Raw genomic sequence first — 16,882 nt, forward strand, 5'->3', positions numbered from 1 at the left:
TACTCAGGCTCAAATGAGAAAAGCCCATAACAAATAAATAACCAGCAGGGGTCTGAGCCGGTTGTAGGATGTAATGGAAACAGCAACCCAATCTATTTCAGCCAGAGACTGTGACGCTGCCGGTTCAATCAGAGCAGCAGGCCGGGTTGATAAGGAAGCAGAGGAGCCGGAGTGGAAGTAACAGCATCACAGTTTCAAGAAGAAAGCCCCCCCCCAACCCCTTGCCCCAATCTCACTTCCTGTCCATTTCTCACCAGATATCTGCTTTTCTGTCTGTACAAATGTCACAAATACATCTCCCAGCAGCCGAAACACAACCGTGCAGAGATGGCCAAATACAGTGAAGCTATTAAAGAAAGACAAAGACACCGGAAGTTACGAAACACAACAATTCATATGTATATTTAAATTGTAACGTAGAACATCGTCTTTGCCAAAATAAAGTTTCCAACCCAGTAAACATACAACCAGTAGACTCTATGGAGCGGTGCCGTGATGATGTTTTTTTTCTGTAGTCACCGTTACGTTGGTTTGTAGACTATGGTGTAAAATAATCAAGTTTGGCATTGTTGGAATACCGGTGGAGGAAAGTACAAACAAACAGTGAACAAGGCTTCATTAATCAGCCAAAGTGTTACTGGAGACACACTAAGAAAGGGTTAACGTTCCGTAGTAGGACGATTTTATTACTTAAGCTGATGGCCAAATATAGGGAAGCTATTAAAGAAAGACAAAGATACCTTCGGTTACGATTTAAATAGATCTGTGTAGCTAAACTGTAACATAGAACATCGTCTTCGCTCAAATAAATGACAGGCTAAGTTTCTAACCCAGCAACGGTTATCGTAAACATACAACCACGTGGCGAGAGAAATACAAGCAAACACTGAACAAGGACTTATTCATCAGCCAAAATGTTACAGAAGAAAGGGGTTAAAGTAGTAGGACCATTTTATTACTTAAGCTGCACACGTTCAAATATAACCTGTAGTGTGTCCAGGCTTTAAATCTTTTAAATGTATTTCAAAGTGCCTAACCATTGTGCACTTGTTGTTGATTCTGTATCCACAAGTGCTGTAAAAAGACTTGTGTAATGTAGCTGAGACACTCATTTAAACACGGTGTAGTCAAAGTGTTACCCTAATAATAGACCGCAGAACTTACTAACTTCGACTTTACTCAAATAACTTTAGACTCAACCTGCACTTGCCCCCAGGGCCCAGGAGTTCAAAACTTTTAATCCCTATCTGATCAGATCAGATTTGGATTTTGGGGAGTTCAAAACCAAAAACCAGGATTAGGATCACTTTGATATCCGACCAGATCAGGAAATCCAATCCAAGCTTTAATCTGGATCAAATCTTCAAAACGGGTAGTTCAAACCGACAACACAGGATTGGGATCAGTTTGATCCCAAAAAACTGGATTATCCTGATCCCACCAGAGGGGTGGATTAACAGATTAAAATGGAATGTACAATTGATTTAAAAATATGTTTCAATATAAATAAGATGGCAAAGTTTGTTAACTGAAATAATACACCATTTTTAGCCTTCATGGCAAATCAATTTTCATTTTCATTTTTTGGTCACGTTTGTGGTGGCCTTTTGTTTTCAACCAAATGTTGATGCTCATGAAAGTATCACAACAAAGATTGTCGATCACAAATGTAATTTAGATTAAAGAAAAAACACCTTCAACAAAAAAAAAGTCCATCTGTCATCACCTTTCAAAAGTAATTTCGGACAATAGATGTCGGCAAAGTGGTCTCTTGTCTTCCTTGTATTATTGTTCATGTCCACTAGATGATCGGTAGGATTAAAGCACTGATATTCAGGATCTTGTCATCTTGAAAAATGGATCAGGCTGATCCTATCCTGAATTGCTTTGAACTCCAGGGACAAAATCTGGCCGACTCGTCTGATCCTGGATCACAAAAAATGGGATTTCAAAATCTGATCGGATCTGATTGAGATTAAAAGTTTTGAACTCCTGGGCCCAGAGGATACGAAAAAGCTCTACTTATCTTATTAATATACACATTTTTAGCTAAAGTTAGCTACCCAGCTAGCGATCAGGCTACATACAACCACTAGTCACTAAATGCCTTTTTTACAGCTGATATTTTGACTTGCCATAGCAGGAAAAGAAAGGAACTCTACTTGTACCATTACGTCATTAGCAGTGGCTGAATTGACAGTGTGACAGCGAGAGTAATACAAAGGCCATCAAACTGAGACAGCTAAATGGAATTCAGCCATCATTGATTTTATAATAGACATCTACGCTTTTCCTGCTGTGACATATCAAAATGTCTTAAATGGGGGGGTTGGGGGGAGTTGGGGGGCAATTAACACAAGCGTTCCCTTGAAGACATTGTTAGTAACTGACTAATTGATATAGTTAGCAATTACCTGTCTGTTTAACTCCATTTGGAGAGCATGGTGTGATGTAGAGACATTTTAAAAAGCCCATTTCGGCACCTGGGTTTGTTAAAAATATGTAAAATATCAATCAGATGAAACACAAGCAATTAAAATACACAGTGGCACGTGGGGTCATCATGATGGACAACACCCAGGTGTAATCCCTTCATTTGAGTTATTCCTTGGCCCATGCTTCACCATTTTACCAAGATTCATTCAAATCAACAAGTTCAATCAAAAACAATACCTCCTTGGCTAGCGTAATTAATATTCCAGTTTAGCTTTTATGAATGAAAATGTGTAGCGGCACAAAAAATATTCTTTAAAATAAGTAGCGTCTGTAAGTCAGCTGCTATTTTCACATTTATTTATTTTTAGGCTGTGGAAGAACTCTTCACTTTTAATAAATGTGACAGGTGAGACAGCTCAGGAAAGTTCCCAGAGTTCCCAAAAGTTTTCCTTTCAACGAAAATCCCCTTCAAGAACAGGGGTGGAAGTAAACTATCTGTAAATCCATTTCACCAAGAAATGTCAGGGAGATGTAAAGACTATAAGCTTTAAGAAATGATTAAAAAGGCAACCATCGCTTAACACTTGCACCCCTGGTAATCCTCACCTCATGTGTGCTCAGTTATGGACAGATAGAAGCTGTGAGCTGAGATATTGGCTCAGAAGTGGGAAGTTGAAATACATTATGTAAACTCCATGGAGAACCTGTTGACCAGCTGCTATTTAGAAAACTGTGAGCAGTCAGGTTGAGCCCACCTTTTCTAAATTCGAGCCAGCAGTAAAATGTGTGTTAGCAAAACCGTGGCCCATGATACTCCCGGTCCTCTGTTTTGTTTTCTACCCCCTCTTGACCTTTTTTCCGTGACTCCTGCACATGGAGATGAACTGGCGTGGGCTGGATTTAAAAGCCAGGCTAGCAGCTAATTTAGCTGACAAGCACAGGGGGGGCTTCGATGAGAGAATGAAGCGGAGCAGGCGTTTCCAAACTCATTAAAACGTGGCGGGAGGAGAGCAGAGAGTGAACTCGGCCTGACTCTCTCAGTGAGGAAGAGCAGGCGTCCTGGGGGGGGGGGGGGGGGGGGTTAGAGTTATTTATACTTCTGAAGACCATGGCAACAGACACCGCCTGAATCATCCAGTCACTGATAGACTCTGTTCATCATCACTATAAGCACTTCTTATGATAAATATGTTTACTTCTTAAAACGACAGCAAGCAATATAGAAACAAATATATAGGGTTTAATACAAACCACAACTATTTTCAGCCATAATCTTTGCAAAGAACCAAACTCAAATCTAAAATGTATTCGTGTCATTCGCAAATTGAACTACAGTAAAGACCATCTTGTAATTTGAACACAACAGTCGAATGCCAAATCAGGCCCGATTCCCAATTCCACCTTCATTTTGAGACACACGCTACACACCTGTTGTGTTTTGTGACTACTTTTTGCATGGTTGCGATGCTAGCTGGTCACAAAATCTGTACGCATACAGACACAAACACACTAGCAAGGTGAGAATAGCACCAGTGTTGCTGTCGTGGGAAATGATAATAAACACCATCTCCCACAATGCATCAGTGTTACTGAAATCACCCAAACTTCAACACAATTCATTCCCAACGCTTGACTTTTAATTTTTTAATTTCACCAATACTTTTTAAAAGAAGTCGCTTTTGTTAAACGATTGAAGCCTTCGAAGTTGGTCTTTAAAATATTAAATATATGTTAAGATCCATAAGTCGGCAAATATGAAACATGTTCGTTAAAACAATTTAAAATCCACCGCTTCCTGTCACATTTTATTCAGGTTGACCCCACTGGCAACTCTAACATGATTCACCTTAAGTCAGGCCATGACACACACACACACACACACACACACACACGGACACACACACACACACACGGACACACACACACACGGACACTCACACACACTCACACGGACACTCACACGGACACTCACACACACACTCACACGGACACTCACACGGACACTCACACACACACACACACACACACACACACGGACACACACACACACACACGGACACACACACACACGGACACTCACACGGACACTCACACGGACACTCACACACACACACACTCACACACACACACACACACACACACTCACACACACACACACACACTCACACTCACACTCACACACACACTACTTCACTTGTTGAAACGTTACTGCCAATTTGTAGTCCCTGAGTCATAGTCATCGTGTAATGGGCCTCATTAAAGGTCACACAGAGCTGGGCCCTTCCTCCCCCTGCTCTGCACTTTATGGCACTTTTATAAGTGACATCATGTTTTACTTAAAAACACACACACTGCTCAGAGCTGTAAAAAGTCACCTTAAAGGCATTACACACAGCCAATACTTCGCTTTCCATAACCGGCACTTTTTTAATAGCTTTTTATTCCACACCGGCTATTAAAGCTCGCCCAGTGTCAGGGTGGAGAGCGATCCTCGGGGCCCGCAGTGATCAAACCCACCGAGCAATTCTCCCGACTCCTCCTCACCCCTCACCCTTTACTCTCCCTCACTGACCTCTGGGGAGTAGTTCCTCCATCTTTTACCTGCCTGTTCTCCTCTGTAACACTAACCCTTTAGCTGTACCTGCCTCCTTTGTTGTATCCCCTCTCACTGACCCTTCTCTCACCGTCGATTTTTATGATATGATTTTCCGGTTTTACAGGCGATGGCTGAAAGTGCGCGCAGGTGTTTGAGTGGACCTGCGAGCAGTTTCTCCGTCTCTTAAAGCAACAGTTCACTCCAAAGACAGCGCCATGACAGATTTGGATTCAAGCAGAAAGACAGAGCTGTAAAACAAAGTTTACGTGGAAAATACAATTCCAGTGAAGTGTCAACTAGAGCTTCCTTTCCTTTTGTTTGTTTCTTGCTAGAACAACATAGTGAGATTTTAAAAATGTATGTTTCAGCATATCTTCAGAAACTGACTTTGGTGTGGACTGTCTCTTTAAGTTTGTTGGTAAAGCCAAGAAGTGCGGCTGAATCATCACAGCAACTGTTTGCATTGGAACCATGTTGCTTTACCAGCCAATGAATGGATCCTCTTGTTCTCAGTTTCTAATGCAACTGCATGTAAAACAAATCTACAAAAAAGTCAGTGCATGTGCTCAGCCTGATTTTATGATATATCGTAAATAACATTCGTCAGGTGACACTTTAAAGGGCCGCTTCACACATTGTTGAATACCTTATTTTCTTATTTCACCCTGGTGATAATTAGCCGTCCAGATAATTAGTATGTTCAGATATCTGCCCCTTAATACATTATATATGAATAATAACAAGTGTAAGTTGACTAACTTACACTTGAAAATTAGACATTTTTAAAAAAAGGGTTTGTGGATTTATTTTTTGGGGTTTCTTCAAATGTATTTTTTGTAATGCTCCAATCAAACAAAACTATTATGCTTTTGTAATTTGAATGAACCTCCTCTTCAATCAAAGTTGTGTGAGTGTCATAAACTAACTGTAACCGCTGCCTCAAAACTGGAGTTACCTTGAAAGCAGCAAAGGTGTAAATATTGAAGGGCTTCCTACACTCAGTATGGCTCTGATTGCCAGATGCCTAATTGACCAGTATGCAATCAGAGGGGTAATGAAATCTAGGCTCTCTCTCTATGCATCAGCACACATGGAATGAAATGCAATGCAGTGCTCATACTTTCAACTGCAGCGTCTGTTACATTACACCATATCACCTGAGCTAGTGTGCATATATTAAACTGCATCCAATTGGCTAAGCACTGAGGTGGAATATTATGCAAATGTCTAATAACAAGTGTACATGATTGAATTCCCTCAGTCACCGGCCAGAAGTGTGTGTGTGTGTGTGTGTGTGTGTGTGTGTGTGTGTGTGTGTGTGTGTGTGTGTGTGTGTGTGTGTGTGTGTGTGTGTGTGTGTGTGTGTGTGTGTGTGTGTGTGTGTGTGTGTGTGTGTGTGTGTGTGTGTGTGTGTGTGTGTGTGTGTGTGTGTGTGTGTGTGTGTGTGTGTGTGTGTGTGTGTGTGTGTGTGTGATCACTAACCATGTCTGTCAGTGCGCAGACATCAAGTATTAAAACTGTCAAATTACCGCAGCCTGCAGCAATGTGGCACAGCTCTGCTTTTCACCTGCTTTTGAAAAAATAATTCATTTGTTCCAATCCTCAACCCCGGGTAGTCTTTCAGGAGTTAAATTGTTATTTTTAGTGTGGAAGAAATAAATCTCAAGCCTTAGCGGGAGTGGGTAACGCTCGCCTCTGGAGCCTGGGGCTTTTTTCTCTCGTTGGCTTCTCATCGGGATGGAGTAGCCATTAGGAGAACAATTACATGCACTTGTAAGCTTGCAGAGGCAGAAACTAATTAGGGCTATTTTGGAGCGAATTCACTTGATGCACGAAAATAGAGCACAAGTTGTTCTCCGGGATACAAAGTATTTAATCGCACCCTAGAGAAAAAACCTAACACTGTAAAACAAAGTTGGGTGAAGAAGAAGCTCTGTTAAAATGATTTTGTATCTGACCTTGAAATTGCCGTCTGAAAATAGAAGAAGCCGTTGTTTCTCATCAGTATTTAAGAAGATGGAGTTCTGATGTTTTAATGTCCTGCTGGAAATGTGAAAGGCGTTATGGATTAAGTGTTAAACTGTTCTCATCACTGCTAATTAGCATCATGGAAAAGCGTAGGGTTGTTAAAGTTAACATAGCAGCTAAATCACTAATGTACTTCAAAGAAGCCGCCTCTCATATCGCCTGCAGGAAAAAACTATTTACACGTAACAACAGTCAGACTTCTTTTTACTTTATTTCCCTTTTGCAGGAAACATGGCCAATTAGTCAAACACAACAGCAGCAATGTTTTGCCTGTTTACAAAATCTACGCCGCGTCTATTTTGAACAATATGGATGCATCGAGTGCTTCTCTTGTGGTGCTGTGGAGGAGCACGAGGGGTTTTCTCCCACCGAACCACAGCTGCTTCAAAACCACGCTGAGTGACGGTCTGTCACTCAACCATCATGTCTGCCTGTCTCCCACTCTTCCCCCCCCCTCCATCTACCTCCTCCTCCTTCAAACCTGCTCCTTGTACATGCACTCGTTCTCTCCCTCCGGCTTTCATCTCCACTCCTGCTCTCTTGTCTCTTGGATCTGTTAGTCCTCTCACATTCCCTCCCCTCTTTATCCCACTAAGGTTTATATTTCATCCCTTCTTCTTCCTTGGTTTCCCCCATCCCTCTCTACCATTCCTTCCCTTGCCTCCACTCATGCGGCCCATCTGCCTTGTTTTACCTTTTGGCAGACTTGGGTATCTCTATATTAAGCCTCCGCCGAGCCGAGACGATGTAGAGTCGACACAGAAATATAATGTGACAATGTTGGAGAGGAGCAGTGACTCTGAAGCGATGTAAACAACTGAGGGGAAGCAGCATTAATTATCGCCTCTACTTGAGGTGACACATTTCCTCTCATAAAGAAACTTGTGTCAAATTTGGAACAAAAACAATACGAACCCAAGTCTGTCGTTTCTCTTAAAGCAGCGCTAAGAAAGTCGGTGTGTGTGGTTGGCCAGCAGGGTTGGGAGGGGTACTTTACAAATGCATTTTGTTACAGTTACTAGTTACCTGTAAAAACGTGTAATCAGGGGCCAAATCTGAGTATCAAAATACAAAAGTAATGTAACCTGATTACTTTCCAGTTATTTTTGCTTTACCTCAACATCAAATGCAATGCAAATTAATACACGAGAAACTGAAAGTGGACCTATCATGCTATTTTTGAATAATATAGTGTAGGACCATACCTATATGAGGCATATTTATACTTTTTATTTTTCAAAATACCAAACAGATCATGCATTTTAGCCATTCCTCATTTCGCTCAGTTTAACACTGTCTTTGCATCATGGGCTGATTCTGTGAGAACAGCACCATCTACAGGCCTGGCATATGTACTACAGCGTCTCCAGCGCTTTCCAACGGCAATGTCCGTGGCTGTCTCCTCCTGATTGGTGGAGTTGGCCCAATAGCCGTAGCGCCACTTCTGTGACGTCATAGAAGTGTTCAAATCTGGATCAGTCTGTATCAGATCCGTTGCAGCCCCTTTTTAAGAGATTTGGGTATGGAGGAAAATAGAGGGTTGTGTTTTCTGGGGACACATATTCATGTATAAAAGATGTACAAAAGTGCATTTTGCATGATAGGTCCCCTTTAAGTGTATTAGGTCAAGACAACCGAACAATGTGACCTTAGAAAAGAGGAAACCAAGATATTCAAGATCAAAAATAATTTTATTTATAGGAAAAGCTGCCTTTCATGAAGCATATTCAAGCAGCAGCCTAACACTGAAACACATGAGCACAGACTACAGTTAAAAAAAAGAAGCAGAATTAAAATCTGAGTTGACAGAAAATGCTCCGTTTTAGTTTAAAGCACACAGTTAATCTCACACACACTATTTTACAAACATATAGGTTCACCTGCTGAATTAAAAACAGAACAATTGAAGCAAAGAAAGTGAAACCATGAAGTAGATCCAGGCAGTAGAAGAATAGATTCACACTAAAGTATTATCCTACAGAGAACACTGTAATCCCCAAGTTGTACAGGGATCTGATTCCGTTACTTTTTTTTACTTACGTAATCCCTTAACATGTAATCTATTTCTCCCCTCGCCTGCCGGCCAGCACCTCCTTAGTGCCTCCGTGCTGTTTGCCAGGCTGCCGGTATGATTCACAGAGTTTTAATTTCACTGTGACCGGTGGCACCATATGTCCAGTGATTGAGTCATGCGGCCTGTTCATGAAACTTGTTGTGACAGGACGTTCGAAGGCTCTGGATTTGTTTATCTCAGCTGCGCGTTTCACCCCCCCCCCCCCCGTCGAGGCACTTGACTCATACCCCTCAACCAGGAGGAAGCCCGGTGTAAACCTGTAGCTGCAAACATGGAGGTGGGAGGGATGACTCACAGGTACAGGGATCTCAGCAAAGTGAGATGAGAGCAGCCTTTCTCAACTTATTACCAGTCAGAACCACAAACTTTGACCCACAGAGAGATCTTTTTGCAGCCTGTGTAATGGCTCACTGCAGCATCACTTTTGATTGCCTTTCCCACTGGGATTGCAATTATGATTTAAGACATTTTAATGTGGTCATAAGTCGAGGCAATCGTAAGAATAAATGGCAGGAAATTAAGCCTTTTTAATTGGAAGCTCTATTCAAAGCGTTATTTCCAGAAAGTTTATAGTGCACCACATTATGTCTCTGAAGGGAAAGTGGTAAAACGCCACCCTCTAAAATGAATGTAGTGATACGTGACGATGAGATAATAAGCCTCTACGAGCTGCACCTGCTCAGAAGTATAGCTCCAGATAATAAAAAGCAAAAGGAAGTTTCATAGTACCTCATTACCTAAATAATCAAATCTTTCCGGAAGCCGTGTGCATAGAGTTTGGTCAACATACGAGATAACCCTTGTTTGCAGCACATAATTATAATCTATCAAATGAAGCTGTCGTGATGAAAGGAGGGAAATTACCTGTCATCCATTTTGTAGTTAGCAAAGTGTTCCTTTTGCAACTACTCTTTTGAGATTAGATTGATATCTTGCAAGTCTCTGATCAAATGTTCCACCTCTGGAGTATTCCCTAATACTTCCCTTTAATCACATACACAGTGAGAAAGACCCTCTTACACACACGAGTTAGCTTTTATTATTGTTCACCCAGGACTTACGCCCCGTCCACACAGCAGCTTTAAAAAAATCTTCCAACGCTTCTCTGCCCATTGACTTTGAAGGGGGGTGACGTCACTTTGCCTCGCTTTTTTGCCGAACTGCATTGTGGAGAAGCAAAGCGAAGATTTCCAGGATTTTCAGGATTCAAAAGTTGAGCAATGTTCAACTTTTGAAGCTGAGGTGGAAGCGTCAGCCAATCAAATCCTGTTTATTCAAATCTGACAGTACAAGCGCTAGCCAATCAAACCGCGTGCAAGCTGGGAGAGACAGACAGTTCATTTCCTCATATTCCAAACGAAAAATTACGGTAGCAAATCACCCGGTTCTTTACGACAAGTACTATTTACCGGGATACAAACCGGAGGAACCAGGCATGGAGGGAGGTGGCAGAGACAGTGGGGGAAACTGGTAGGTTTTCGCCTGTTTGGGGATTTTATATCCAGTTTACTTCGTTTTAACATTGCTATTGGTTTGTATGTCGGGGGCGGGAGATTCATGTGATTGGTTGTTGGTCGCGTTGCTCGCAAAAAATCCCCACGCTTTCAGACACGCCCACCTCCAAGATTTTCAAGATTTTTTCAAAGCTGCTGTGTGGACGGGCCGTTACCGTCTTAGGAGACCATGCTCACAGATGTCCTTCCCCTCAAATGAAATCCTTTTGAGATGTATGTCCCAAAATGGGCTCAACTCATAAGCGTCTTTGAGCACTGGGAGAAGCGCTATACAAATTAAATGTATGTGTATTATTATTAACTCCATCACACAACACGTCTATGATGACTCTGTACCTTGAAATGATGTGGACTTTTTGACCCTTCGAAACCTTTGTGTATGGTTCCCAAAAACATTGCTCTCCGTAAAAAGCCTTTGCTGACAACTTTGCAAATCAATGCACTGTTTTACGCCAAAAACAGACATTCCCATTACATTATTAACTGAAATCACTCTTTAAACTAAGCAGATCAGTATAACCTACACACCACTGATAATGAAAAAGAATACACCCTACCATATCGCCTCATCCAGGAACTTCATGAAGCATAAACCTTTCATTTTGCCAAGTCTGGGTCACTTAAGACTAATTATTCCCCCAATCTCTCCTCTACTCATCCACCAATCACCTCCTAATCATCATCTTTCTGTACATCTCATAAACTATCATCAAGCCTGATTTAGACATCATCATTTTCCATTTTAATTCCTCAACGAAGCTTTCATTAGCCGTTAAGTTGGGCTTGTTTGGAGCCTTTTTTCCCTCCTCAGACTAATCAGTTTCAGAAACTGTCATCAAGGGCAGAGGCAAGGGTCTGACACCACAGATGGCAGCAGCCTCTTGCAAATGAGCTCTGATTACGAGGTGGCAGGTTTCACTCCCGTTATCATCATTGCCTTTCACGCCATTAGGCATACACAGTGCCAGGGTCACATCACCCAAGGACATTTACACGGTACGTTTACCTTACCGGCAAGTCACCTTGTGTTTCTCTTGCACAGCCTCTCCCTTCGGCTTCATTTCGAAAGAATTTGACAACCTCGTTTGAGTCTGTGTTGGCAAAGGCTGCACACTCGGTGAGATATGGGATAGAGCAGTTATTTTTGGCTCGTACATCATACCAGGTGCTCTCGCCCCTGATCCTCACGTTGGAAAGCAGAGTCTGTGAAAATGACATCAGGTTCCTGCTGCTGTGCTCCCATTAATATTTAAAGCTCTTACTCATTTTAGCCCTTGGCCTCTGTCAATCTGAGGGGGGAGCACAGGTCCTAGAAAGAAAGGCAGTATTGATCTAGTAAAAGTGGAAAGAAAGGAAGCCAAAAGCTTAGTTCAAACACCTTTCCCATGCTGTTTCGCACATAGTGAAGCCCCTGTAAACACAACCTGTCCGTCCCAGCTGCTACCTGACCTATATTAGCTCTTGAAAATGTCTGTCTTTTTTTGTTGCTTGTGGCTCAGTCAGGAAGGCTCTAACTGAAGTACCTTTCTCTCCATCTTTTCTGTTAGGTGTGAGGCGGCCTCCGGAGCTGGATAAGACCAATCACAGTGTCCATTATACCCTCCTGATCGCCTGTGTTTTGGTGGCTTTCGTCCTTGGCGCCTTCCTATCTGGCTTCCTTGTCTCCTGCTACTGTAACCACACGGGCCACAAGACCAAGAAACTGTCGAAGGATCCCGAGGCCCCGATCCCTCACGCCCTGTCCCTCCGCAGCCTGGCCAAGCTCAACGGCCTCCTGGACAGTCAGAGCAAGGACGACAAGCTGGAGGTGTCATCTCCAAAGATCTACAACTCGTTCTTCGCCAACAGCAAGGAACATCACACACCAAGGAGAAACGGCCATCACGCAATGACGATGGGAGACCTGGTTCACCCCCAACACCACCACCTCCACCACTCCTCAGAGCTGTCCGGTCTGCCGACACCGGACTCAACCCCAGAACTGCCCATCAAGAGCATGAAAGCCTTCAAGAACCAGTGGGAGAAGAACCAGAACTGCAACAATGCCAAGGAACCAAAATCTCACAACTCTGGCTCCAGGCCCAGCTCAGCCCTGCTCCACCCGCAGGTCTTCCCATACTCCCATAGCCTGTCCAATGGGCAGCCACTCATGGGAGGTTATCTCCATCCAGATGAACGCAAAATCCATAATGTTGAACGAGTGCTGTCTCAGCAACCGTACCCCGGTTACTCCCAGAAGGTGATGGAGGTGACCTCGCTGGATGAGCTTCTGAAGCACATCCATGAGGCCAGCAGCAGCAAGAACTCCCAGTTAATGAGTCCATCCGGTCTGATGGCGTGCGGGGGCGGAGGTCAGCTAGCATTCGCCAACCGTATTCAACCTCAGATCCCCGAGACAGAATCGGCCCCTTACTACAGCTCGTCCACTTTACCTCGAGACAGCCTCACACGACGCATGGATGTTCCTCCAGACATCCCCTCTCACCACCAGTCCACCCTGGAGAGGAGGCACTCCTCCCAGAGGCACTCGCTGATTGCTGCAGCCGCTAAGATGCCAAATGGAGTCGGAGCAGGAGGGGGTGGAGGAGGAATGATACCTCGCCAGCACAGCTTCAGCCAACGAAACTGTGGGCCCCATCAGCCGCCTCCCCTCCTGGCCCGGATGAACTCGACGGGCAGCGCCTGCGAGGTTCACTACCCCCTCATTCCCAACGGGTACCTGACACGCCAGCACAGCTACAACGGAGAGCAGCCGGAGGTCCAGCACAGGGGTGCTATCGTCCGCCGGGCCTCCTCTCTCAAACCCGACGTCCCTCCAAAGCCCTTGTTCATACCTGCCACGTCCCCCGTTAACGAACAGGGAAAGTACAACTACTGAGGAGGCACACTCCTGGACTAGAGAGGGAGTCTCCCTCATTGTGTCTTCATAAAGGAACTTCTCTTTGAAGAAACGCAGTGGGTTCGAGGTTGCAGACCTTCAAGAAAAGTCGTGTGGCAGCCAGTGTCACTGTGGACGAAAGCCTCAACCAAACGTGTTTTTCCCTCTTCTTTTTGTCCAACGAATATCTTTGTACCATATTGGTATTGCTCAGCTACTTGCTTATTATAGAACTGCTGACTCAGGTGACGTGACGCCACCTCCTTATATTAGGCTGCCAATGTCCTCAGTGTGGATTTACAATGCAACTTAGTTTGTGGACGTGTTGATGTCAGAACAACTTGACATCTGGAAGACTTAAAAGCCCGAGGCTCCTGCGATGCTTAGATTCATGCTTTTGCTTAACCTTTTCTGATGTAGTGTTGGTAACCAGTCCCCACCCGCCCCACCCTCGAATGTGTTTATATTATGCATGTGTGTGTATATATATGTGTGTTTATATCCACACCGTATATGTATACATATACATATGCAGTATATGTAACCTGTGGTGAAAAGTCAGCAAACTCCCCTGAAAGTAGTTATGTCTCTGCCTTACTATACTCTTTCATCTTTGGGCATATCAAACGATCCCCCCCCACCCCCTAAGGAAGATCTTAGGGACACCAAATCATGCACTTCATAGATGATACATTGTCAGTTGGCTGAACACTGAACCATATGTGTTCATGTTGAAAAGAGAAAGGAAAAACTTCAACAAAGCAGCTATACTCGTCTTTCTCTCTTTTCTTTTCCCGCCCCAGCAGATTGTGACGCAATCGGTTCCATTAAAGTTCCTCGAGATTGTTTCTATAAGATTGGTGCTCCACACATCCAGTGGGTCAAACATCCTCTGAGAAGGAAATAAATACAACTGACCTGTCTTGGACCCAAAGAGGACAAAGTCAGAAACGCCATGCCATCTGGCAGTATGAGAATGAAAAAAACGGACTGCAGTTATCATAATTATTAACTTTGTGGCTATTGGTTGTAAATAAAGGAATAATTACTAGCCAAATGTTAACTGTATGTGTAAATGTGTGCCTTATTTAATAATAGTGTGTGACATGGGGGTAGGGGTTAATGCAAGGGGCTCAGGCGGCTACTATGCTACAGTATGTTGTAGGTGTTTCATTTCCTTTGGTCGTCACTATGTGTCATATCTATCGTATATTTGAAGAGTTTCATTCCAGAATGAGATATTGTCATTCAAAAATGCACCCATTCAGTTAACGAGAATTATGATTGTAACACTCACTAATGAAGCATATGTTGTATTATATATAGTATATTGATCTCCCTTTTTCTTCACAATTATGTCATTTGGAAAAATATTACATATATTATTTTCAAAATGGATACAGTGTTTTGGAATGAAACCCTTCATTTGTCTTTGTTTCATTTTTTTTTTAAATCCCAGAAGTGTGAGCCTACAGATTGTTTTTGGGAGTGTTTGGCAAAGCAAGTACCCACAGCCTGAGACTGCAGACGTTCAGGTTTGACTGCCTCCATAATATGTCACTTTTTCACCGGGTGTCACTTTCCCCTATAGGTGCCATTGTTCACTTTTGTTTGTTTTTTAGAAGTAGCATTAGCATCGCTTGGGTTTTTTTTTTTTGAAGGCGCAGCTCACAGTTCCTCTTAAGTTATCTCCTACAGACCTGTAGCTATTGTAGAAGTCATTTAAATAAGGCTGATAATGGATGGAGCAACTCTGTGCCATTTTGTCCAATGCTTAATGTAAAAAAAGAAAAAAAAGTTATACTATATCGCTAAAGAATAGATACAGGATGTATGCATGAAACTGGACTTCTACGATGGTTACGGCTGTAGATTTTGACTTGTGTCACCGGCTGTCAGCTGCAACAATATGGAAATCAAATTTAAAAAACAGAAGTGGAGATTTTAGTAAATTAGTAGAAACTTGGAGAAGTGCAATGAACTCTGATCCGACAAGCCGAGATTGTGTCTTGGATCGATACAAAGGTGGAACTGATTCCAGGCGTCTGAAACATCACGACTTCAACAACGCTTTTCAGCAGAGTCACGTTGGCCACGGTCGACTGGGTCTGTGATCAATTCTGTGAAAAACAACCCCGTTATTTACTGTATCTGAGAGTGGTGTTTTATTGATTGAAATTTCCCAGAGCTCATTTGGCCCAATAAAGTGTACAACTCCAACTCGAGCGAATGAAGGAACATACGGCCGCCGGCCACTTTTGTTAAAACGAAGAAAGGAAAAAAAAAAATTTGGATATGAACGTGCAGCAGAGCATTAAATAGCTTTCCGAACAAATAAATTCAAAACATCCAAGCTGATTGAGGGTCGTGACCGTAATGGTTCATAAGAGGAATTGTGGCAGCTACAGTGTTTGATGAGTGGAAGTGTTATCTTTCTCTGCCGCTGACAGATTGTAAAGGAGACAGGGCGGTCTCGCCTCTTAAAGCTTAAATCAGTGTTTGATTTGGTGTAAATACATTCTATCTGGGCGGGGTCTCATTGATTCAGTATTATGTTTTACTTTTCTCTGTTTCATTTCAAGGCTATGCCCCTTGAATAACTATGAATTTGGTCTCACAGAAATACCATTGTATGTCTCTTATACTAGGAATAAAATGAAAATATGATGCAAGCGTGTCACTGGTGAATGTGTTGAAATATGTCAGAGCACTATGCATGAACAATAGATTGAAGATGATAGTTAGGTTGTTATACAGTTTCTTTTGTCGGCTGTTGTTTCAACTCAGAGTTCAAAAACAATACCCTCATTGAAAGTGATTTATTCATTGATGCAGATTTAGAACTTCTTTTGAAAGATATCTTTTTAAAAATTCTCCCGCATTTTGGGAAATGCACCACTTTGCTGTCTCACTGGGAGTTGCATTAAAAGATCAGTATTAATTAAATCTGACGGAGATCCAAGGAGTGTTTAGCCGAGCTTCTACAGTTCGGGGAAAGCACCAATTACAACGGCAGTCTTCAGAGGGGGGGGGCATTGAGCCTGAGACCACAGCCTGAGGGGAAGAACTGCAGACTCTGATAAGAAACTAAAAGGTGAGCTGCTGTGTTAGATGAATTCACACACATTTTTCTTTCATTGTATAAAGTGAGTTTGGTAAAGTTGTTCCACAAAGACTACAGTATTATTCAATCCAACTTTATTTATACAGCACATTTAAAAACAACAGAGATGACCAAAGTGCTGAACATCAACACATATCAAAAGCAGTATAATCACATTTAGACAAGAAACTGATACTGATAGCCACAGACCGAAAAACTCTCATACATGATGTAAAAACATTTTAAAAACAAC

The 16,882-nt window shown here is 42.7% G+C and overlaps 1 protein-coding gene across 1 annotated transcript in view; it reads left to right on the forward strand.

Moving 5' to 3' along the window:
- sema6cb (semaphorin 6Cb) overlaps positions 1-16,198 on the forward strand; it is a 188,795-nt gene extending 172,597 nt beyond the window's left edge. The window contains exon 21 of the mRNA XM_079640911.1: positions 12,196-16,198. Coding sequence (XP_079497037.1) covers positions 12,196-13,526 — 1,331 coding nt within the window. The 3' untranslated portion in view covers positions 13,527-16,198. The remainder of the gene's footprint in view (positions 1-12,195) is intronic.
- The last annotated feature ends 684 nt before the right edge of the window (positions 16,199-16,882 follow it).

The sequence above is a fragment of the Notothenia rossii genome, assembly GCF_949606895.1.
Source record: "Notothenia rossii genome assembly, chromosome: 7".
Classification (NCBI taxonomy): Eukaryota; Metazoa; Chordata; class Actinopteri; order Perciformes; family Nototheniidae; genus Notothenia; species Notothenia rossii.